The following is a 21,993-nucleotide window of genomic DNA, read 5'->3' on the forward strand; positions in this document are numbered from 1 at the left end:
GTGGGCAGGGGGCAGCTGCCCCCGGCTGCCTGGGACCAACAGTGAGTGGGAAAGAGGCAGGAGGTGGGCAGCCTGTGCTTCTAGACTCTGCCCCTCAAGCCCTGGGCATCCGTTCTTAGCAGAACTCTGCTGATCTCTCGGATGGGGCCCTGGGATCTGTCTTTGGCCCTCTTGCCCAGTCAGCTGACTGCCTTACTCATCAAGGGGAAACATGGCCCAGCTGTGGGCTGCAGGGGGGGTCAGACCATTAGCCTGGTGACGCTGACAAGATCCCAGGTTTTATCACCCCTCACAGACTCCCATGCTCTTTGCCCCTTCCAGATAGAGTTCCTACTCACCCTTCAAGGACCCATCCAGCAGTCACCTCCTCTAAGAAGCCTACCCTGATTCCCAACCTGGGCTACACTCTACCCCTGGCCTCTCTCAGTCCCAGCCATGACCCAGGGTTTTGTGTTGTCTCTTAACCCGCTGGACAGAGCTCCTTGAGGACCACAAACTCACCTCATGCAGTTCTGGAACCCCACAGCACCCTGAGCAGATGTTCAGCTTGGGGTGGGCTGGGAACTTACCTCAGTCTGGGGAGGGGGAGGGGAGGTTTTGAAAAAGCTCCTGTTCTGTTCTCTGTGGAGAACTGCAGACCCTGCACTGGAGAGGGTCTCATCTGACCTAGGCCAGAGCCGTGGGGGGTAGGCACCAGGAGCCCAGCTGGTGGAGGAGGACGAGGGGGCCTGTGTTCTCACAGGCTCCGGGTGGGGTCTTTCCTTCCCGATGGGGCTGCGCTCCTAACCGTGGCATGTGGGCGCTCATCATAACCAGCCATGATGGGCATCCCAAGGAAGCTGCTCCTAATGGTAGAGGTGACAGTCTGTAACTGTAGAGCTAAGTAATGGACACGCTGGCTCCCTCACACCTGCATTCTTGGCCTCGGGGGGAAAGAAAGGGGCAGGGGCTCAGCTCACGTGGAGCTGGGAACCTGACTTGGCCCTTATTCCCAGTGGAAAGTGGCTGAGAATGGTCGACGGTCAGACTGCTCTGAGCTCTCTGAGGGCGGCAGTGGAGGTTCCTCCAGCTTTTGCTTTTGATCCGGTTCAAGCTTGTTTGTAAGTCCCAGTCAAGCACTGTCCCAGTGCCCAGGGCCATGGAAGGAGGGACCTTCAGAAGTTAGTTGGGGATGCCAGGGCGATGTCCCGCCAGGCCTGTGTCTATCTGTGCACGGCCCCTTCTCCTCTCTCCCGCCCCACCTCCCCCATGGAATCTAAACTGAAGCCAGAGGTGGGCTGGAGGGGGTTGATGGGGGGTAAAGGGGGACATATGTAATACTTTCAACAATAAAGATTTATAAATAAATAAATGGATAAATAATAAAGTGAAACCAAAGAGGTGGGGTGTGTCTGGCTCCAGAGGGCAGGGCTGGGCCCCGTGTGGGGGATTCTCCGGAGGCAGATTTCATTCTGGCGCCAGGAAGGACATTCTAATAGGCATAACCATGGAGGTAGTGAGTTCGCTATCTGCTGAGGTGTGCAAACAGAGGCAGCAGAGGAATGTCTGCCCCTGACATGGGGGCTCTGGGACCAGATAACCCAGACTTCAGCCAAGTGGGAGCCTGGGCATCTGGCCTCAGGTCTCAGAAGGCGCTGGCTCGGGGCTGGGAGTGCGGCAGGGCCATCTGGGAAGCGTAATTCTGCATAACGTGGCACTTGCTGTCAGCTGCTGGCCTGTCATCTGCTCAGGGGAAAGGCAGGCCACAATGCTTGGCGGCAGAGCGAAGGGGCCTCCACGGACCCCAGATGCCTCCTCCACTTGCCTGTCAGGTGGACTCCCTGCAGCTGCGTCCCAGAGGCCGGCTTGGGAGAGCTCCCCGAGGTCAGCCGAGGCCAGAGCCCAAGGACTTGGCCACGGGGCTCTGAGCTCCTTCCTGTCTCTCACGTCCCGGTGCCAGCATGTTGTGATTATGGATGCTGTCATGCTAGGAGACCACATTCAAATCCACTTCCTCACTGTGTGACTTGAGCAAGTTCACTGCTCCTGAAGGTGGTTCCTTCCAGGGCGGGGAGCTCTGTTTGTTAGAAAGTTATTCCAGGTGCTGAGCTGAGATCTGCTTCCCTGTGGCTTTCCCCATCAATCCCAGCGTCCCCCAGGTCTGCTCTGCCCAGGCTCCACAGCCCTGCCCCTCCAGGCCTGCCTCACTGTCACCTGCCCCCTACCCCAGCTGCCCTCTGTGCGACACACCCCTCCCTCCCCGACGTCAGGGCAGGTCCACGTCCTCCTTGACAAGTTTCCCAGGCTTCTGGCCTCACAGGCTCAGCACCCCACCGACTGCCAGTTATTCTTCAGCCCCGTTCCCCAGGAGACTCAACAAGGTGGAAGCAAACAACCCCCCCACACTCTCCCCCAGGCCCTTCCCACAGGCTGCAGCTGAGGCCCCGCCTCCCCCTCCCTCTTCCACCCGAGTTTGTGCTCTCCGAGCCATTGAAGCCAAGTATGGCCCAACACGTGTCCGTGTTCAGTTTCATCATGTCAGAATTGGCCCGTGGTCCCAGTCTGCTGGGGTCTGCTTAGTCCCAGCTCCCTCATCCAAGACATTAGCTGTTCCTCCCAGCTTCCTGTCCTCTATAAATCCGATCCACATGCTGTCAGTGGCCTTGGCCAAGCCATTGATAAAAAACAACCAACTGGGAAGGAGAGGGCTGAAAGCAGAGCCTGGAGCACACCTCCAGAGACCTGTCAGGTTCTCTTCACTCAGAAGAGAGAACTGTCCGAAACAGTCATTCCCCAAAGTTCCCCTGTGTTCCCCAAAGTCTGCTGCCACCTGCTGTGTTCCCCAAAGTCTGGTGCCAGCTGCCTCAGTGTCACAGAGACGGGGCATTCCCCTAAACCTGGCAAGGAAACCAAAGCTGGCCCAGACGGCCTGTTTTCAGGGAACACACAATGCGTGCTCAGGGCCATCCCAGCTCACAAGTTGTCGTTTTAACAATGTAGTCTAGACTTCCACCCCGGCTTAACATCACACACAACACACCTGCACCCAGGCTAGGCCAGGCCCTGGGCTCTGTGGACCCAGAACTGAGCCAGATTCAGCCCTTCTCTGGAGGCCCCCCCAGTCTGCAGGAGACCAGAGAACAGTGGATGCTAATAAATAGAATGTATTGAATACTTATTATTCTAAACCTAGATTAACCTTCACACAAAAAAACATCATTGTCCCCATTCCATCCTCCAGTGGAAACCGAGGCTCACAGAGGCCCAGGAACTTGCCCCAGGCCTCCCCGTTCGTGAGGGGTGCAGGCAGGAGCACACTGGAGCTGCCTAGTGTAGCCTGGAGGGCTCCAGAGGGAGGTGGCGCCTGAGTGGAGACTTGAGAGATGAGTAGCAGCAGCAGAAGAGCAGAAAGGGGAGCAGGGAAGGCAGGGGACTGGGTTCCTCCCCGGCTTCACTCAGCACCGTTCCTACCAGCCTGTGGTGCAGCAGAGCTGGGGACTCAGGCAGAGTGCCCGCCCGCCCCGCCCGTAACAAACTGGGAAGCACAGGGTGCCCTGGGGAGGAAGGTGAGATGGCTGTCAGGGAAGGCTTCCTGGAGGAAGTGTCTAAACTGATTGTGGAAAGGATAAGTGGAAAGGACAGGAAGGTGGACGGGGGAGACAGAGAGTTCCAGGCTGAAGGAACAGCCAGGACAAAGGTGGTGCAAGGAGAAGTGGGGAAACTGGGGTGCTCGAGCGGCACCAGTGAGAGGAGGGGAGTGACCTGAGGCCATGAAGGCGCCTGGACAGCTCCTAAGGACTTCGCACGGGGAGGCACCCCAGCCTGAGCAGCCGCCGCCCTCCGGAGTGAAGTGCGCAGGCAGCGGTGGGCACCTCCGGGTGTTGGATGGGGCACAATGCCCACGTCAGGGGTTGGTGTGAGAACCAGGTGCGAGTCAGCAAGCGGCCTTTCTCCCCCCATAGGGAGCCTGGCCGTTGGTGCCTCCCTTCCCCCACCCGGGCAAGCGGAGCAATGACCAGATTGAAACAGAAGCTCCCACTCAATCTGGAAGCCCTGATCTAGCATCCCAACAGGTGGCCACCTCCAAATGTGAGGGCTGTCCCCTGGGGCAGGTCATGAACTCTGAGGGTTGAACTAAAGAGGCGGCACCTGGTCTGAGTCACGTTAAAATCCTGGTCAGCCAAAACCAGAAGACCTTTTTCTTCCACAGGAGTTCAACCAAGTCTGTCCCACAGAGAGGCACTGAGGGAGACGGGGAACTGACAGGGGCTTCGGAACCACAGCCTTTACCGGACAACTTACCAGCTGGGAGGCTTGGCCAATTACCTCCGCCAGCTGAGCTCTATTTTCCTGATCTGTAACTCCAACGGCACAGCCCAATACGGCCGTCAGGGGTCATAAAGAACCACTGCTCCCTTGAAATGTGGCCAGTACACCTGGAACTGAACTCCTTAAAAAATTAATCTAAATTAAAATTTAAAAGCCTGACGCAGTTTTATAAACATTTGAATAGACATTTTTATATTGATTTCACATTAACATGTTTTGGATATACTGGGTTAAAATATTATTATAATTAATATCACCCAAAAGGAATTTCGCCGGTTTCTTTTTGCTCTTTTAATTTGACTACTAGAACATTTTAAATTACAAATGTGGTTCACATTATAATTGTGTAAGGCAGCACCGACTCAGAACATTAGGGACCAAATTAGGTGGCTATTCAGGTGTTTGGGGACAGTTAAGCTCCAGACAAATGATCGTTTGTGGCTGCTGGGTTCTCAAGGGGTGTGTTTTCCATCATACAAGCAAGACAAGCTCATCCTAGAAATAACAGAGAATGTGGAAAACATTAAAAACAAAACAAAAATTACCCATAATTCCATCACCCCAAAACAGCTTCCCTTCTAGTGCTTTTTTTTTCTGTGCATGACCATGTGACCTAATACTCCCCGTCAACTACCCTACCCGGCTTTAGGTTCTCAGAAAGGCCACTTTAACAGTTTGGCCCGAAAGTCCGAGACCTCGAGGAGCCCCCATCAGCTGATGGCAGGACTTTGACCCTCCTTTCTTATTCCTGAGCTCCTCTCAGGGCCACGGCCTCCCTGTGGCCGGAAGCAGGTGGACCTTGCTGTGGGGGAGTCTGTGGGAGTCAGGGGACAGTTTGGCCCTGGGCTGATGTGCTGGCCCTGGTTGGGGATAATCTCTCTCAATGGATAATGATTGTAGGGTGGCCCCCCAATTCCGCTGGCCATACAATCTCATTATAAGCCCTTCAGGATTTGTGTCTGAGACCCACCTTAAGCCCACTGCAAACATTGACTCGTTCATTCATTCATTCATTCATTCATTCATTCATCCATCCACTCCTTGATTCAGCAGACTGCTGCAAGCTGAACTCTGGCAGGGTCCTGTGCCTGGCTTTATGGACCCAGCATTGAATCAGATCTCAGCCCAGCCCTAGAGGCATTTCCAGAAAATAGTCAGCAACTTAGTAAGGTGGGCCTGGGACAGAGGGCAGCACAGGGGCTGGAGGAGCCCGGAGAAGAGGGCTTCACCCTACCTGGTAGTCAGGGAAGACTTCCTGGAGGAGGAGACACTTAGGTGGTGTCTTCACAGAAGAGTGAGCCTTTGCTCCAGCGAGCAGGAAAGAGCAGGGTGCTCATAGGCAGCAGTTACAGCCTGGGGTCGGGAGAGGATAACTGTGCTAAACCTGATGCTGGTTGCCTAATGATAAGAGGAGCATGGAAGAGGAGGGATTATCTGTTCTTGTTTACATGATTAAAACCAGACAAATACTTCCTTTATCTGAAAGAGTGAAAGGGCTTTGGGGGAAAATCCTTTTGGCAGCAAAACAAAGCATGAGCATTTCCTTAGCTAATCTCTCCTTTCCCACTCTCCCTCGCCCCTCCCATAGCCATGAGAAGAGTAGCTCCAGGCTGACCTGCACTGGTGGGTGGAGTCCAGGTCAGGGTGGGCAGGGGTGGGGTGGACCCAAGAGGAGAGAGACCCACAAGCCCCCTTAACACAGCATCCTACTAGGGGAGTCTGGGTCTGAGCACTAACCCAAGATGGCCACAGGGGGCAACCTCTCAGGGAAAATCTAACCATGGCCACATATTATAGATTGAGATCCTGAGGCCCAAAGATGGGGGAGTGAGTGACTTGCTTGCCTGAGGTCACATAACCAATGGGCAGCGTGAGGACTAGGACGCAGGTCACCAACTCCCAGCCCAGAGCTCTAACACATTCATTCACTCACTCATTCATTAGTTTATGCGGCAAGCCTGCAGTAACCACCTACTTGGTGGCAGCACCAAGAGCTCCACAGAGGAGTCAGATCTGTCCCTCTTCTCACATGTCCTCGGTCTGAGAAGGGAGACAGACAACCAGGTCATGACAGAAGGGGCCAGGAGCTCTGGGAACCCAATGGGCTCCTCACTCTGGGGGAGACCAGGTAGTCCAAAAAGATTTGACCAAAGAGGTGACACTGCGCCTGGTCTTACCCAGTGGGTAGTGAAGGAGGTTGATCAGAGACATCAAACAAAGGAAACAGCACATGGAAAAGCCCAGAGGTGGGAAAGGGCTTGGCTGCTGACCCTGGACCTGGGGGAGAGAGCAGAACAGGGGAGAGGCTGGAAGGAGCCAGGAGAACTGAATTGCTGGGGATGGAGGATACATCCCATGGAGCACCATGAGGGTGCTGGGCAGAGCCAGGAGGATGGCAAGGGTGGGTACGCTCAGGGCCTGCCCCACCCACAGACCCTGACCCACATTGCCCTCCCAGCTTGATATCCGGCCTCGCCTCTCTGGATGCCAAGACCTCCAGCCGCTTGGGCATCCTCACTGTGGCATACTACCTGTGGACCACCTTCGTGGCAGTCATCGTGGGCATCATCATGGTCTCCATCATCCACCCGGGCGGGGCGGCCCAGAAGGAAGTGACGGAGCAGAGTGGGAAGCCCATCATGAGCTCAGCCGACGCCCTACTGGACCTCATCCGGTAACCTTGCCACCAGCACCCTGCTTGGGGATGCCATGCCCGGGCTGGGGTTGCTGGCTCCACAGGCCCAGCCCACATCTGCCAGAGGGCAGGGGAGGGGATGCTCAGGGCTGCTCCTGATTCCTCATGGTAACCAGGGGCCAGCACAGAGGCCACCCTTTGCTCCTCCAGCCCCTGTGCTCCCTCTGGGCTCACACGACACTGTCTGCCCCCATCAGGCCGAGAGCACCTCCAGGGCGGGGAAGGGGGGGGCGGGGTGGTGTTGCTCCTCTGGGAGCCCAGCCCCAGGGCACGGCTGGGCACAGTCCAGGTGTCGGGGAATGTCTGCAGACTGACGGGGCTCGCTTGTGCACACCTAGCTTCTCAGGTGAAAGGCCAGCAGTCATGGTAGCCCCTCCCCACCCCACCTCCACCACATTTTTATTTGGTGGGTTGTTTTTTTATATTTTATTGATTTTTTTTTACAGAGAGGAAGGGAGAGGGATAGAGAGTGAGAAACATCGATGAGAGAGAAACATGGATGAGAGAGAAACATCCATCAGCTGCCTCCTGCACACCTCCTACTGGGGATGTGCCCGCAACCAAGGTACATGCCCTTGACCGGAATCGAACCTGGGACCCTTGAGTCCGCAGGCCGACGCTCTATCCACTGAGCCAAACCGGTTAGGGCTTTGGTCCCCTTTTTACAGAAGAGGGAATGAGGCCCAAAGAGACGATGTGACCTTTTCAGAGTTATCCAGCAGGCGGTTGTGGAGCCAGGATTCAGCCCAGGCCTGTCTGACTCCAAGGCCTGAGCCTTTTCCCTGCCCTGCCCCCGCCTGCGCTCTGCTCACCGTTTGTTTCAGGGACCTGCCTTCTCCTCCCAGAAAAGTGCTGTAGGCCCTGCAATATACCCGCATCTGACTCCCGTCCCCAGGCTCCCGCAGGCCACGCCCTCTACCCGGGCTCCCTCACCAAGGTTGCCCGGCGCCAGGGCCCTCCGAGCTGGCCTAGTTCTGGAGGAGAGAAAAGCCCATGGATAGACACAGCCAGTGGGGGTGAAGAGAGGGTCAGAGGAGGCAAAGCTGCTGCTGTAAAGGACAGGATGCCTGGGAGGGCAGGGGAGGCGGGGGAGGCAACAGCTGTGCACAGGTCCTGAGGGGAGAGGGAATGTCTTGGGGAGAAGGCACAGCCCATTCAGGAGAAGTGGGGGTGGGGGTGGGGCAACAATCGCCGGAGGAGTCGGTGGGGCCGGACCATGAAGAGCACCGTGAACCAGGCCAAAATTGTGTTTTATCCTAAAGTGGTTTTTAAACATAGGAGTGGCATGATCCAATTCAGAAGGCTCGCTGCCTGACTGAGGGGTGGGAGGGGGGGCGTAGTAGGAGAGGAAGACAGAGGCAGGGACTGGGCCAGGGTGGTGGCCATGGGCATGGGGGCGAGGGGCAGGAGGAGAGGGAGGACCAAAGGGCTGCTCAGGAGGTAAAATCCACAGGAGACAGGCAGACGAGGGGAGGGTGAAGGAGGCGGGGTGCTGATGAAGGTTCTGGTCTGAGCACCGAAGGTTCTGGTCAGTGTGGTCACCAAGCCAGAGGACGGTGCCAGAGCAGGACATCTGGGGGGATGCCAGCTGATGGCCGCCTAGTGCAGCTGCATCTCGTGGGAGGAGGCTGGGAAACCAGCAGGTAGAGGCGTTAGGTGGACCCCGATGGCAGAGGGGTCGGCTCAGTGCGGGTGAGGAGAGCAGGGCCGGGACAGAGCCTGGGGAAGCGTTTATTGGGCTCAACAGGATACTCATCAAACTTGCTCTGTGGACTCCTCGTCCCTTTCATGTTCTCGCCGATCTCAGATATAAGAAACCCAGTCCCGTCTAATATTAAAACTCCTGACGCATCCAATTTAAAATGAATCTTGTCTTAGCCTTTTGCCTCTGATTCAAACTTGGAAACCTGAACTGGAAGATCGTAGTAGGCGTCCCTCTTTCTTGCTCCACCTCTCCCCCTGTTGCTAGCACTGGGGTTGGAGCAGTGGAGAGGGGCGAGAGGGGGCTAGAAGGTCCTCCTCCACTGGTGGTGGAGTGAGCTGGGACAGGCACTCCCAAGCTGCATTTCTTCAGAGGTGCTTTTGTGGGTTCTTTGGAGCCCCTCCTGTCACAAAACAACAGGCAAGTTGTATCGCAGAGCGGGGAGGGTGTCTCTCGTGTTACTCCCTTGACTTGGGTGATCCCTGCTCCATCTGGCGACTTACAAGGCCTTCTTCAGGCTTGACCTCTGACCCTCTTAGTCAGGGTCCCTTCAGCAGGGTCCACATTGGGCCCATGGGAAGCATACATATCTTTGCTGGAAGTGCAGACCTTTCCCAGGGCCTTTGGGCATGAGTCAGGCACCAGCCCGACACTCCTCAGATCCTAAGGGACATTCCTCTCCTCCACTATGGGGATAGATGCCCAGCACACAATTCTCTCTCTCTCTCTCTCTCTCTCTCTCTCTCCCTCTCCCCCCTCCTCTCTCCCCCTCCTTCTCCTTCCCTCCTCATCCTCTTTCTCAGTTATTAATTGCTGTGTAACAAACCAACCCAAGCCTGAGCGGCTTAAAAAAACAACTTTGAGTCTAAACATCAGCTGGAAGGTTGTGTATCTGCAGGCAGCTGGTCACTCAACCCGGGAGCAGCTGATCTAGGATGATCTTGGCGGAGATAACCACGCTCTTCCAGCAGGCCAGCCCGGGTTTAAAAACGCTCCAGGAGGGTTAGGTCTTTAAACAGCCTGTTTCCTGCAGCGTCCTGGAGCCTAGAACAGCAGCTGGCAGGGAGGAGGAGCCAAGTGTTTGCTGAATGCATATGCGGGTGTGGGGTCTTCAGTGGAGCTGGGGTTTGAACCCGGGAGAAGAGGGACCGGCCCGGGGGGACTGTGCTGAGCACACGGCACCGAGGCCAGCGTGAGCCGTGGCCCTCAGCCACACTGGAGGCTGTATTGTTGACGGCAGGAGCAAGCCGAGGGCCAAGAGGAGAACCAGGACAGCAGATGTCCTGGGAGCCAAGGAAAGAGGAATTTCGAGAAGTTTCATTTCTAAGATCCGTTATGTCTAAGATTTGGTGACTATGATTCATCATTTCTTGGATTCTGTGATTCTAAACGGCCTTCCCTCATGGTGGGAGAAGTTGTTGATACTCAGGGAGCCCCGCCCACCCACCGCTGCCTCCCCTGCCCAGGGCCTGAGGGCTCTGGATTGGCACGTGTCAGGGTCAAATGTTCCAGGAGCAGTTCCTGCTCTCGGTTCCTTTTTCACGTGGTGAAAACTGATCCTCTGGTTTGAGGCTTCCCCCCCAGTCGCTCTCAACCCCCAGGCAAGTCGTTCTGCAAAGCTGGGAGGTTGTCACGTTTCTTAGTCAGAGAATGAGGCTGCGCGGGGAGGGGGGGAGATTCGTGCTTCCCCGGACAAGCAGCCGGAGCCTTGGAGATGCTCTGCGAGTAAGTCACTGTGTGGCTCTGGGCAGGGTATCCCACTCTCTGGGCCTCAGTTTCCCCGGTGGTTTTCAAGCTCCCTTCTAGTTCTGTGGTTAGGAAACACAAAGGCCTCCGGTCCCCTGAGGAGGCTGCAGAGCATGAGCAGAGGCCTCTGGAGGCGGGTCCTGGGGGCTGAGGTTAGGAGGACAGTGCAGCCCAACCTTGAAGACCTTGACCCTAGGCTGAGGGGTTGGCTGTTATGCTTTAGAAACAAGAAGCTGGAAAGTTTGGGAAGGACGGCTTGGAGCAGGGTGGAGTGGACAGGAAGTGGCTGAAGGCATGGGGATGCCCTGGGAGGGGGTGCAGTCAATTCCGTTCCAGTCAGCCCGTCTACATTAAGTACCTGCTCTGGGAAAGACAGCGTCCTGAGAGCTGGGGGTGGGGTGGGGCAATTACAAGTCCCTGCATCAGGCCATCACCATCTCAGGACAGACAGACAAGAAGAGCGCACTAGACAGCCACCCTCTCAGACCCTTTCTAGCCCCGACGTCCGGGGAGGCTGTGTGTGCAGTGAGGACGCCAGCGAGGGGGTGGGGGGTCCCCAGGGGCCCCCTCGCTCTCGCGCTGGCCCAGAGCAGACGCCCACCATGTGTGGAAAACTGAACAAGAACGCGATGGCCAGGGCAGGGACCTGGGAACTGGGGGCAGGTGTGACAAATGAAAAGTCCAGAAGATGTGGGGGCAGGGCACCCCTCGGGGGTGGGAAGGTATGTGCCTGTCTCTCGAAGATGATTCCAGAGGAACACAACAGGCTGTGTCCCTGGGGGAGTCGCCAAGACATGCCTTCGTTTCCCAGGGCTCCGGAGACGGACGCTGCTCACAGGGCGGCCGCCCAGAGGGAGCCCAAGCAGTACACTAATCAGAGCATCTCCCCGTCCCGCCCCCCATCTTAGTAAAACACCAGAGAGATTAAGTAATGATTGGGCTCTACTTGGGTCTCCCCATTACCCTCTCAGGGGTTGGATGGAGCTCCCAGGAGCTGTGCTTGGAAAGGAACAATTCCCGCCGTTGGGGCTGGGTTGGGGACACGGGGTTAGGGTGAGCTTGAAACTGACACAGTGGGAACTTCTAAAGAGTACGTGAGGAGAGGAGCCCACAGGCGAACTTGCCCCGAGAGATGTGCCCGGCAGGCCCACGGCAGCGTATGTGTGTACTCGATGGCCGTGGCCATTGACGCCTCCCGGCCCGTTAGGTCTGCATTTTATGGAACTGCCTCCAGGAGCGCGCCTCCTGGGACAGACAGGAAGGCTCCCCTGGGTGTTCAAAAGCCAAGCAAAAGTCGTACAGTTTCCCATTTAATCATTAAAAGTCAATTCTTTATTAAAATCTGCAGGACTCGTTCATTGACAATCAGTATGAGCACATGCATTAGTCAGGAACTGCTTTTGGCTGCTAGTTAAGAAAACCTCAAAGCAGCAGAGGCTTGAGTAAGGTAAAGGCTTGCACTTTCTCCCGAATAAGCAGTCCAGAGGTGGGCAGCTCACGCTCATGCGGTGCTCCCTCCATCTGTGTGCTCAGCACTTGCCTTATATCCTCAGTGTGTCTCCTGGTCCAAGGGGGCTGCTGAAGCTCCAGCTGTTAGGTCCAAGTCCCAGGCAGAGAGAAGAAAGTTGGAGGAAGGGACCCAAAGGTCCTGGCTGAGTGGGCACCTTTCCAAGAGTTTTCCAGAAAACACCTCCCAGTGACTCCCGCTTACATCTCCTTGGCCACGCCTTTAGCAAGAGAGGCTGGGAAACAGGGCTGGATGGCAGGGCCCCGTTGGTCCCCACTGCACCCCAGGGCTTCTGTTAGTAAGCAAGGAGAGAGACGGAGACTGGTTAGGCAACTAGCCATCCTGCCACAGCACACATACCAAAGATTCTCATTTTAGAGGAAGTTGTTAAGAAACGTACACGCTAGGCATGTTTCATTAGGTTCCTTATGATCTTTCGGATGTTCTTAGTTTCTACACAGGCTGAAGCAGCCTTCCCGCTAAGCTACCTGAGAAAACCACCTCAGAAGTCACTGGAGCCTCCTGGAGCTGGACCCGGGAGAGCCTCTCAGACTATTAGCGGTCAGTACAGAGTGGGCATCCTCCATCCGGTGGCGAGCACCCAGGGCTGGTGGACCGTGGCGCTCGGGCAGGCTGTGTGCCCGGCGTGTGCTCGGGTCTGCCTGCTGTCAAAAGCCCTTGCAGGCAGCTATCATTCTGGTGGCAGAAATCTGCTTATAACTCACTGGAAAAAAGCCTCCCTCGAGCTTCTGAGAGCTCAGTTCCTGACTCTGCCTCTTGTCTCCCTTGTGACGAAGCTGAAAGCAGAGGGAAGAGCCACGACCACCCATCCCCTCTCAGTTTTCTGCCTCGGTAGCTCATCCTAAGCCCTTTCCCTCTGGCCGTGTGCTCACACTGAACCTGTTTCAGGAGCAGTGGAAACAAAAAAGGATAGTTTCTGCTTTCCAGCAGTGGCTGCTGGGGTGTAACGTTAAGAAATAATCACACTCGTATTTACATCTATAACCCCATTTATGTGTGAGCTGAGCCTTGGAAGAGTAGAGATTTGCTGAGAAGATTGAGTGGGAATTGCAGGCTTGATCCTCAGTTGGGGGCATGCAAGAGGCAGCCAATCCATGATTCTCGCTCAACATTGATGTTTCTATCTCTCTCTCCCTCTCTCTTCCTCTCTGGAATCAATAAAAAATATATTTAAAAAAAGGAAAAGAAGATTGAGTAGGAGAGATGACCCAGGCGGAGGAGGCTGTGTGAGTGTGAGTGTGAGTGAGTATGAGTGTGAGGCGTGTGAGGCACCGGCCTGCTCCAGGAAGGGCAGGCACATGAACAAGGATCTTCGTTGGCTCTCTGGTTTAGAACAGGTCCGGAAGCAGCTTATAAAGACAAAGATGTAATGCTGTTAGGCCCCTGAGTGTGGATTGCTAATTGCTTCACAGCAAGGTAGCTGCCAGAACCCTGGGCGGCGCCCATGTCACCACACCTCTCAGCCTTGATTATGGTCACTTTAAAAACTCTTTACCAGCTTTAATTTGTTAAGGAAGCGGAACATTGTTAAAAAGCTTTTGAAGCTGCTTGTGTTTCTTCTTTGGCGAAGTGAATTGCCGATTAATGTTTTTGTGGCCCATTTATTTATGCAGCAGCAAATATTTACTGGGTGCCGGTCACTGCCGGGCAGAATCCCAGGATCTGGGGACCCTGGAATGAATAAGACACCGACCTCTGACCTCTGCCCTGCAGGGAGCCGGCGTTCCGGGGAGAGGAGACAGTGAGCTCAGAGACAAGGACGGGCGGGACTTGTAAAAAGTCTTTATAGATGTCGGATCACGCTTTGTCCCACGGTTCCCCCAGTGTGTCGTCAGCTTCCTGTGCCCTTCACCCAGCTTCCCCTGACGTTAGCCACTCACATCATTGGCGCATTCGTCACGACTGGGATTAAATCGGTACAGCGAGTAGCTGAATCACAGACCTTATTTGGACCTGACCGGTCTTTTCACTAATGCCCTTTCCTTCCGTCCCAGGACCCCATCCAGGAATGCCGTGTTGTACTTATGACATTCTTAATTATAATGTAGTACCATCTGTTAATTCTTATTGCTCGCTTTGTTTTTGTGGAGTCCCTCCATATCCTGAGATACGGTTGCATTTTTTAAATTATTGATTTCTTTAAACCATCTGCAAAGTGTAAGTCAGAATCGGATTTTTATTTTTCTGATTCGTTGGGTGTCGGTACAGCTCTCTATAATGAATCCCTTTCTTCCCTGATTTGTGAAGCAACTTTTGTCAACTACAAAATGCTTCGATGGCCCAGGTTCCGCTACATCGATTTTTCTATTGACCGCTGTGTCAGTTTCTCGATATTTTGACAGTTATGGCTTTATAGTCTCTTATCATATCTGGTAGGACAAGACTCTCTCCTCCTCTGGCTTTATGAAAATAATATTACTAAGAATAATGATCCCACTTATGTGCCCAGTCCTGGGTTGGGCACCACAGATAAGATATGAACGACCAAGGGCCACCTTCAAGGAAGCCAGTCTGGGGGGAGGTGGACATGTGAGCCAGTGCCGCGCTGTGTGCTAGAGAGCAGGTGACTCCGGGGGGGGGGCCGCAGAGTCAACCTGGAGCGGTCGGAGGGTTCGAGTTAGAGAAGCAGTAAGGGCGTTTCAGGCAGAAGGAACAGTGTGAACAGAGGACTGGAGCTGAGAAGGATGCACGCGTTTAGAGGATGCAGTTGTGTTGGGGCTGATTCCTGGGGGTGGCCAGTGTGGGAGGAGGTGAGCCTGCAGGGGAGGTGGGGCCAGGTCATGGGGGCGTGGGAGGAGGGGAGCCTGCAGGGGAGGTGGGCTGGGTCATGAGGGCCTTGACTATGAGGGAGGTGCTCAGATGATCCCAAGGGCCTGCCTGTCCCAGGCTCTGGAATTCTTCAATCCCTGACTCTCTTCCCAGGAACATGTTCCCGGCCAACCTGGTAGAAGCCGCATTCAAACAGGTGAGTGGGTCCCCAGAGGCCGAAGGGGTGGCAGGCAGGGCCAGTCTGGGCCCCACTGGGTAGTGACAGGTTTACCAGCAAATCTCCCCATCTCCTGGGGGCAGGATGCTAGAGGGGAGGAGGGCGAGCCCAGATCCTTAGAGCCTCCTGAAGCCATGCCCCTGCTCTGGGTTCCAGCTTTGCATGAAGAAACCTGTGAGGGTGGAGCCCCGCTTTAGAGAGTGCTGCTCCGCTGGGTGTACAGCAGGCTTCCACTGTCCTCACTGGGTCCTCAAAATAGCCTGCCCTCAGGGAGGGTTCACCCCTCTCTGGATGAGGAAGCCGAGGCTCAGAGGGTTAAAGGGTTTGCCCCAGGTTATACCACTAGTGAAGGGGAGCCTTGTAGGTAAACCTAGGCCAGTTGGCTGCTAAGCCTTTTTTCTCTTTCTTTTTAAAATAACCCCCCCCACACACCCAATAAGAACAGTAGTAATGTTCCCTAATACTAAAAAATATAAAACAGCCCTAACCGGTTTGGCTCAGTGGATAGAGCGTCGGCCTGCAGACTGAAGGGTCCCAGGTTCCATTCCAGTCAAGGGCATGTACATTGGTTGCGGGCACATACCCAGTAGGGAGTGTGTAGGAGGCAGCTGATCGATGTTTCTCTCTCACCGATGTTTCTAACTCTCTATCCCTCTTCCTTCCTTTCTGTAAAAAAATCAATAAAATATATATTTTTTAAAAAAGAAAGAACCCCCCCCAAAAAAAGAAATAAAAATATAAAACAGAAAATTAAAAAATCATCTCTAGTTCCAGCACCTAGCAATAGTGGAAGTAGTTAGTATGCTTCTAGTCTTTTTTTCTCTAAATAAATATATTTTTAAAAATAAAATTAGGATCACAGTGCACATACAGTGTGCATCTTGCTTTTCACCCTGAATTCCCTGGGGGGAAAGGTAGGCAGTTCAGTGGCTCAATTCTTCCCAGCTGGGACCTCATCTGGTCAAGAAGGCTTGGGGCAAGCTGAGCTTTTCAAACACAGGCGTACCTTGGAGCTACTGCAGGTCAGGTTCCAGAGCGCCACAATAAAACAAGTATTGCAATAAAACAAGTAACCTGTTTGCTGGTGGAGGGTCTTGCTTTCAATGTGTAACAACAACAAAACATCTGTGAAGCGCAATAAAGCAAGCTTCAATAAAGTGAGGCTTGCCTAGAGAAGGTCCAGGTTTCCATCAGTGGAAGGTACAGCTGCTGGCTGCTAGGTGGGTGGATGATGGTTGGCTGGAGGGATAGCTGGGTGAATGAAGAATTACCTGGGTGGGTAAAGAGAGAGATGACAGACAGTTAGAGGGGGACCCAGAAGGGTGTAACGATGCTTAGAAGGAAGAAAAGGGAAGAAGGGATGAGTAGAGGTGAGGCTGGTGAGTGTGTAGATGAAGGAAGGGATCAGTTTTCTTTTTGGTAAAATATTGATAATAATCCCTGTCCTGCCTACCTCACAGGGTTATTGTCAACCAAATAGTTCATGAGTGGATGCAAATGCACTTCTAAGATATTATTATTGTTGTTGTTGTTGATATTAATAACAACATTGGCCCTGACTCCTTCCTGGTTGGGGTGTCGCCCACCAGTATCGCACCAAGACCACGCCCGTGGTCAAGCCCCCCAAAGTGGCATCGGAGGAGGCCCCTTCTCAGCGGATCCTCATCTATGAGGTCCAGGAAGAGAATGGCTCTCACATTCAGCACTTTGCTCTGGACCTGACCCCACCACCCGAGGTCATCTACAAGTCAGAGCCTGGCACCAGCGATGGCATGAATGTGCTGGGCATCGTCATGTTCTCTGCCACCATGGGTATGTGCTGCCCACCCCACCCAGCAGTGCCAGGGAGCCGGGCCCTCCCTGCACCTACCCCTCCCTGCACCTACCCCTCCCTGCACCTACCCTACTGCATCCAGCACCCTGAGTAACCTAGAACCTCCCATCTTCCAGGCGGTCCCTTCCTTTCCCATCCAGTGGAGTGGCTCCAGTCCTCCCCCCAGGTGGAGCCAGTGTTCCTCAGGAGGAATTCTCCATCCGGTACTAGTTTGCCTCCAGGGGTGTGGGCCCTCCCTCAAAGAAGACCATGCCTCTGGCCCCTCCTGTTCCTGAACTTTTTACTGAGGTCTGCGAATACTGGGGAGGTGAGGAAGCAGTTACAATAAAAAAACAGGAAAAGTCTAAAAACTCTCAGCCGTCACGAGCGGCCTCCCCACTGAGACATGTCTGTGCCTTTTCTCGGGCCCACAGTCGGCCTCCCTGACCACACCCTCCCCTTGGCTACTCTTCTCTGGGTCTCCAAGGCCCCAACCACAGGCTACTTATCTTGAAGCTGGTGAAGCTTAACTTGCACAGGACCCTTCTGAGGTCTGTACCTTTAAAAAAAAAAATAATATATATATATATATATATATATATATATATATATATATATATATATATTCTTTTTCTTAAGGAGGGTCCCAAACTGTAAGCTTCAGATCCCACAAACCCAGGGGTGTGTCTGCCTGCAGTGACCCAACACACTCCCCACCCCCACCACACACACACCTTTTCCTTTGGGGCGACACCTCCTAACCCATCCAGTACAATCTAGCTTGTCCTTCCAGGCTATGCCAGGGGTCATTATGAGTCTTATTCTAAAATTGGCATCAACCTTCCCCATCACCCCAGCCAAGGGCCTGGGAAGTTCTCTGCTGCTTCCCTGACTTCTCCACACGGTTTCCTTTCCAGGTAAACAGCCTCCCCATCCTTCTGGTTGCTCATAGCAAGAAATCTGGGGTCACTTTCTACCTCTCCCTCAGCCCACACCCACAGCCCGTCAGGCAGCCTCCGAAATCTGTCTCCAATCCCTCGTTTCCCTCTGCCCACCGCCATCACCCTGGCCCAAGGCCACCATCATCCTTCACCTGGTTTCAGCAAAAGCTGCCTAGAGTCCCCTGTCCTGGTGTGCCCTCCTCACGGGGTCACTAAGTCCTGCTTAAGGCCTCCAGTGGCTCTCCACTCCACCAGGAAAGGGGCCCAACACTGAGGCCTGGGAACACCGATCTATCTGGCCCAGCCTGCCTCGGGCTCCTCAGACTCCTCTGGGTCCCGCTCACTCCCTGTTCCATGCTGCCGGAAGACCCCTCCCTGAGAACCTTCCCACTTCCTCAGCCTGCCTGCTCCTGCTCCCTCCTCTCCCCTGCACCTTTCTCATCCTTGAGGGTGGTAGTAAAGGGCAGGGGGTGTCTCTCTATAAGATTCACATCCTCAGGAAAGTCTTCCCAACACCCCAGACGGTCATGTGCCCTGGGTTACTCCTTAAGCTTTTGACCCTACTGCAGGTATGTAGCTGCTGGTATAATTGTTTAATGTCTGTGCAGCAGTCGCTGTAAGCTTCTTGCAGGAGGAGACAGGCCTGGCTTGTCCTCCATTTATACCCACAGCCCACCACAGTGACCCACAGGAGCCACGCTCAGTAAAACCTATTGGAGAGATGGATGGGTGGATGGATGGGTGGGTGGATGGATGGATGGATGGATGGATGGATGGTTGGATGGGTGGATGAGTGGGTGGGTGGGTGGATGGATAGATGGATGGATGGATGGATTGATGGTTGGATAGATGGGTGGATGGGTGGGTGGATGGATGGATGGATTGATGGTTGGATAGATGGGTGGATGGGTGGGTGGATGGATGGATGGATGGATGGATGGATGGATGGATGGTTGGATGGGTGGATGAGTGGGTGGGTGGGTGGATGGATAGATGGATGGATGGATGGATTGATGGTTGGATAGATGGGTGGATGGGTGGGTGGATGGATGGATGGATTGATGGTTGGATAGATGGGTGGATGGGTGGGTGGATGGATGGTTGGATGGGTGGGTGGGTGGATGGATGGATGGATGGATAGATGGATGGATGGATGGATGGATGGATGGATGGATGGATGGTTGGATGGGTGGGTGGGTGGATGGATGGATGGATAGATGGATGGATGGATGGATGGATGGATGGATGGATGGATGGATGGATGGATGGATGGTTGGATGGATGAGTGGGTGGGTGGGTGGATGGATAGATGGATGGATGGATGGATTGATGGTTGGATAGATGGGTGGGTGGATGGGTGGGTGGATGGATGGATGGATTGATGGTTGGATAGATGGGTGGATGGGTGGGTGGATGGATGGATGGATGGATGGATGGATGGATGGATGGATGGGTGGATGGATGGGCAATCATAAGTAATGGAGCTCTTATCATCTTGGCCAAAATGCCAGGCATGCAGAGGGGCCAGGACCTTAGTAACCTAAGTGTGTGGCAAGATGGTGTTTGGAAGTGTGTTTAGAACATCTGACAATTAATCCCCAATCCTGAACATTCTTCCTCCTCTCAGTACTGCCTCCCTCAAGGGTGAAAACATATAAAAAGGACATCTATTGGCAGAGCAAAAGAAACCCCTGAGACCCTTTGAATCAATTCACAAAGTGTTTACTGACCATGTGTAATTGTCCATGGATAAGTGTATATGTGTGTATGCGTTCCCAAGTCAGTGTCTGCCCAAGACTGTGTGTACCCATGCCCATGTGTGCCCACATCTGTAGTGCTCATGTCAATGTGTGCCCACATCTGCTCACACTTAGACAGCTGCTCACACTCAGACAGCTGCTCCAAACGGGGCTTTCTTTGGTCCCCTCAACCCAGCCTCCGTCGCCAGCTTCTCCCTGGCGTTGGGATGCGGCTGATGCTAAGATCTCATTGACCTTTACTGTTGGAGGAAGCCCACGCCCACCCTGGGGCCTATGCACACTAACACCCAGCCAACCAGAGCCCTTGGGTGACCCCAGGGAAACCCAAGAGGAGGTTGATGAGGGGCAGGAATGCCTTGGGCAGGGACAGAGCCAGCAGGGGCCCTGGGTCTGAGTTCACTTAGGCTTCCACAAGCCAGACGAGTGGGGCTAGGCCAGTGTCTACCTCCAACTCGGGCCTCTCCCATGCCAGCAGAGCCCCCACCTCATCCCAGTGGTAGCTGGTCCGAGGACGGGTGGGTTCAGGGTTTCCTGGGGTAGGGAAAGAGCTCTCTCTGGAGTCCCATAGGCCAGGTTCACCTTCCTGCCCTGCCCTCCCCTCCCTGGCTGAGTCTGTCAATGAGCCTCTCTGAGCACAACGTCCTGAGGGCAGCACAGAGTGCGTTTTGCTCTTCATTTCTGTGCCAACAGAAGGGAGAGCAGTCACTCGTCACTGTTGCGAGAGTGGCCTGACTGTGCTCACTTGCATGGCGCTCTCCCGGGGACTAGGACACATATGAACGCTTCCCAAGTAGCGGAGAGTCCAGAACCCCAGAGGGGCTTTGGGAAAAGCCTTTTCATTCATTCATTAAAGGTTATTGTTGAGCATCTACCACGTGCCAGCTGAGATAAAGTTCTTGCCCTCATGGAGCTAGTCTTCTATTGGAGGAAGTGAAAAAACAATGGACAACTGGAGAATAACAGTTAGAAGTTGTGATAAATGATATGAAGGGTCAGAAAGAGATGAGACAGATAAAAACAAATTGGGAGTTTCGAAGGGGAGTGGGGATGGGTGTCCGAGGCATGTGGAGAGCTGGGCAGCATGTTCCAGGCATCGGAACTGCATGGCAAAGGCCCTGAGGCAGCGAAGAGCTTGATGGATTCTAGAAATGTAAAGAAGGCCAGGGGGCCAGAGCAGAGTGAGGAAGGCACGAGCAGGGCCAGGTGGAGGTGGGAGGTGTAGATCTGGGTCAGACAGGGGTCAGGTCAAATGCAGCCAGAGCCTGGGGAGCTAGGTTATGGTCTAGGTCAGGCGTCCTCAAACTACAGCCTGCGGGCCACATGCGGGTGTTGTTGTTTTTTTTAATATACTTTATTGATTTTTTACAGAGAGGAAGGGAGAGGGATAGAGAGTTAGAAACATCGATGAGAGAGAAACATCAATCAGCTGCCTCCTGCACACTCCCTGCTGGGGATGTGCCCACAACCAAGGTACATGCCCTTGACGGGAATCGAACCTGGGACCCTTGAGTCCGCAGGCCGATGCTCTATCCACTGAGCCAAAACGATTAGGGCAACACATGCAGGTGTTTTTGCCGTTTTGTTTTTTTACTTCAAAATAAGATATGTGCAATGTGCATAGGAATTTGTTTATAGTTTCTTTTAAACTATAGTCCGGCCCTACAACGGTCTGAGGGACAGTGAACTGGGCCCCTGTTTAAAAAGTTTGAGGACCCCTGGTCTAGGTCATCAGGGAAGCCAGTGTTTGGCAGGGAGCATTTTTATCTTAAGAAGATGACACTGCTGCTGTGTAGAAAATGGATTAGAGAGAAGAAAGAAATGAGAGCCCTGTTGTGAGGTTGCTGCCCTGGTCCAGGGGTGAAGGTCAAGGAGAAGGAGGGGTGCATGGAGGCTGCTGGGAAGTCAGCCAACGGCGAGAGTCATGTGTGCATGGGAATCTGTCCCTGCCTGCCCCCAGCCTGTCGGCACGTGTAGGCATCACACACGCCTTGGCCTTGGCCTGTGCAACCTGTGATCCGCTCGTGTATCCCTGCCCCCGCAGGCATCATGCTGGGCCGCATGGGTGAGAGCGGGGCCCCCCTGGTCAGCTTCTGCCAGTGCCTCAATGAGTGCGTCATGAAGATCGTGGCAGTGGCTGTGTGGTAAGCCTCACTGGGATGGGGGTGTCCTCTCCTACCTCACCCCTTCCACTCCTGTCCTGGGCAGACAGAGGGACCCCGTGGTCCCATCCATTGTTGTCCTAGGAGTGAGCTGCCCAGGAGGCTGAGCCCTGGCCTGGGGCCTCCAGAGTCACACGTGCTCCCCTGCTCCCAGCCCTGACCAGGCCTAGTTCCAGCCCTGGGCCTGCCACTTCTGGCCCGGTCCGGCCCGCTGCAGGAGAGCCCCGCGCTGAGCCTGGCCTGCTCTCCTGGCCTCGTTTCCCCATCACATGGAGCTCATCAGCTGAGCTTTTGGAGGAAGGGAACTCTGGAAGTGAGAACCAGCTGCCACGCCTTGGATCGGAGCTCAGACCTT

At 54.3% G+C, this 21,993-nt stretch overlaps 1 protein-coding gene across 3 annotated transcripts in view; it reads left to right on the forward strand.

The window, feature by feature from the left end:
- The window catches only part of SLC1A7 (solute carrier family 1 member 7), a 41,276-nt gene that overhangs the window by 15,248 nt on the left and 4,035 nt on the right, over positions 1 to 21,993 (forward strand). Inside the window, exons 3-6 of one of the 3 annotated variants that reach the window (XM_008139293.3) lie at positions 6,767 to 6,982; positions 14,902 to 14,944; positions 16,555 to 16,777; positions 21,521 to 21,620. In XM_008139293.3, the coding sequence (XP_008137515.2) occupies positions 6,767 to 6,982; positions 14,902 to 14,944; positions 16,555 to 16,777; positions 21,521 to 21,620 (582 nt within the window). Of the gene's footprint in view, positions 1 to 6,766; positions 6,983 to 12,061; positions 12,108 to 14,901; positions 14,945 to 16,554; positions 16,778 to 21,520; positions 21,621 to 21,993 lie in introns of those variants that run through there. The other 2 variants (XM_008139295.3, XM_054721288.1) reach the window with 2 other exon arrangements.

This window comes from Eptesicus fuscus, chromosome 9 (assembly GCF_027574615.1).
Source record: "Eptesicus fuscus isolate TK198812 chromosome 9, DD_ASM_mEF_20220401, whole genome shotgun sequence".
NCBI lineage: Eukaryota > Metazoa > Chordata > Mammalia > Chiroptera > Vespertilionidae > Eptesicus > Eptesicus fuscus.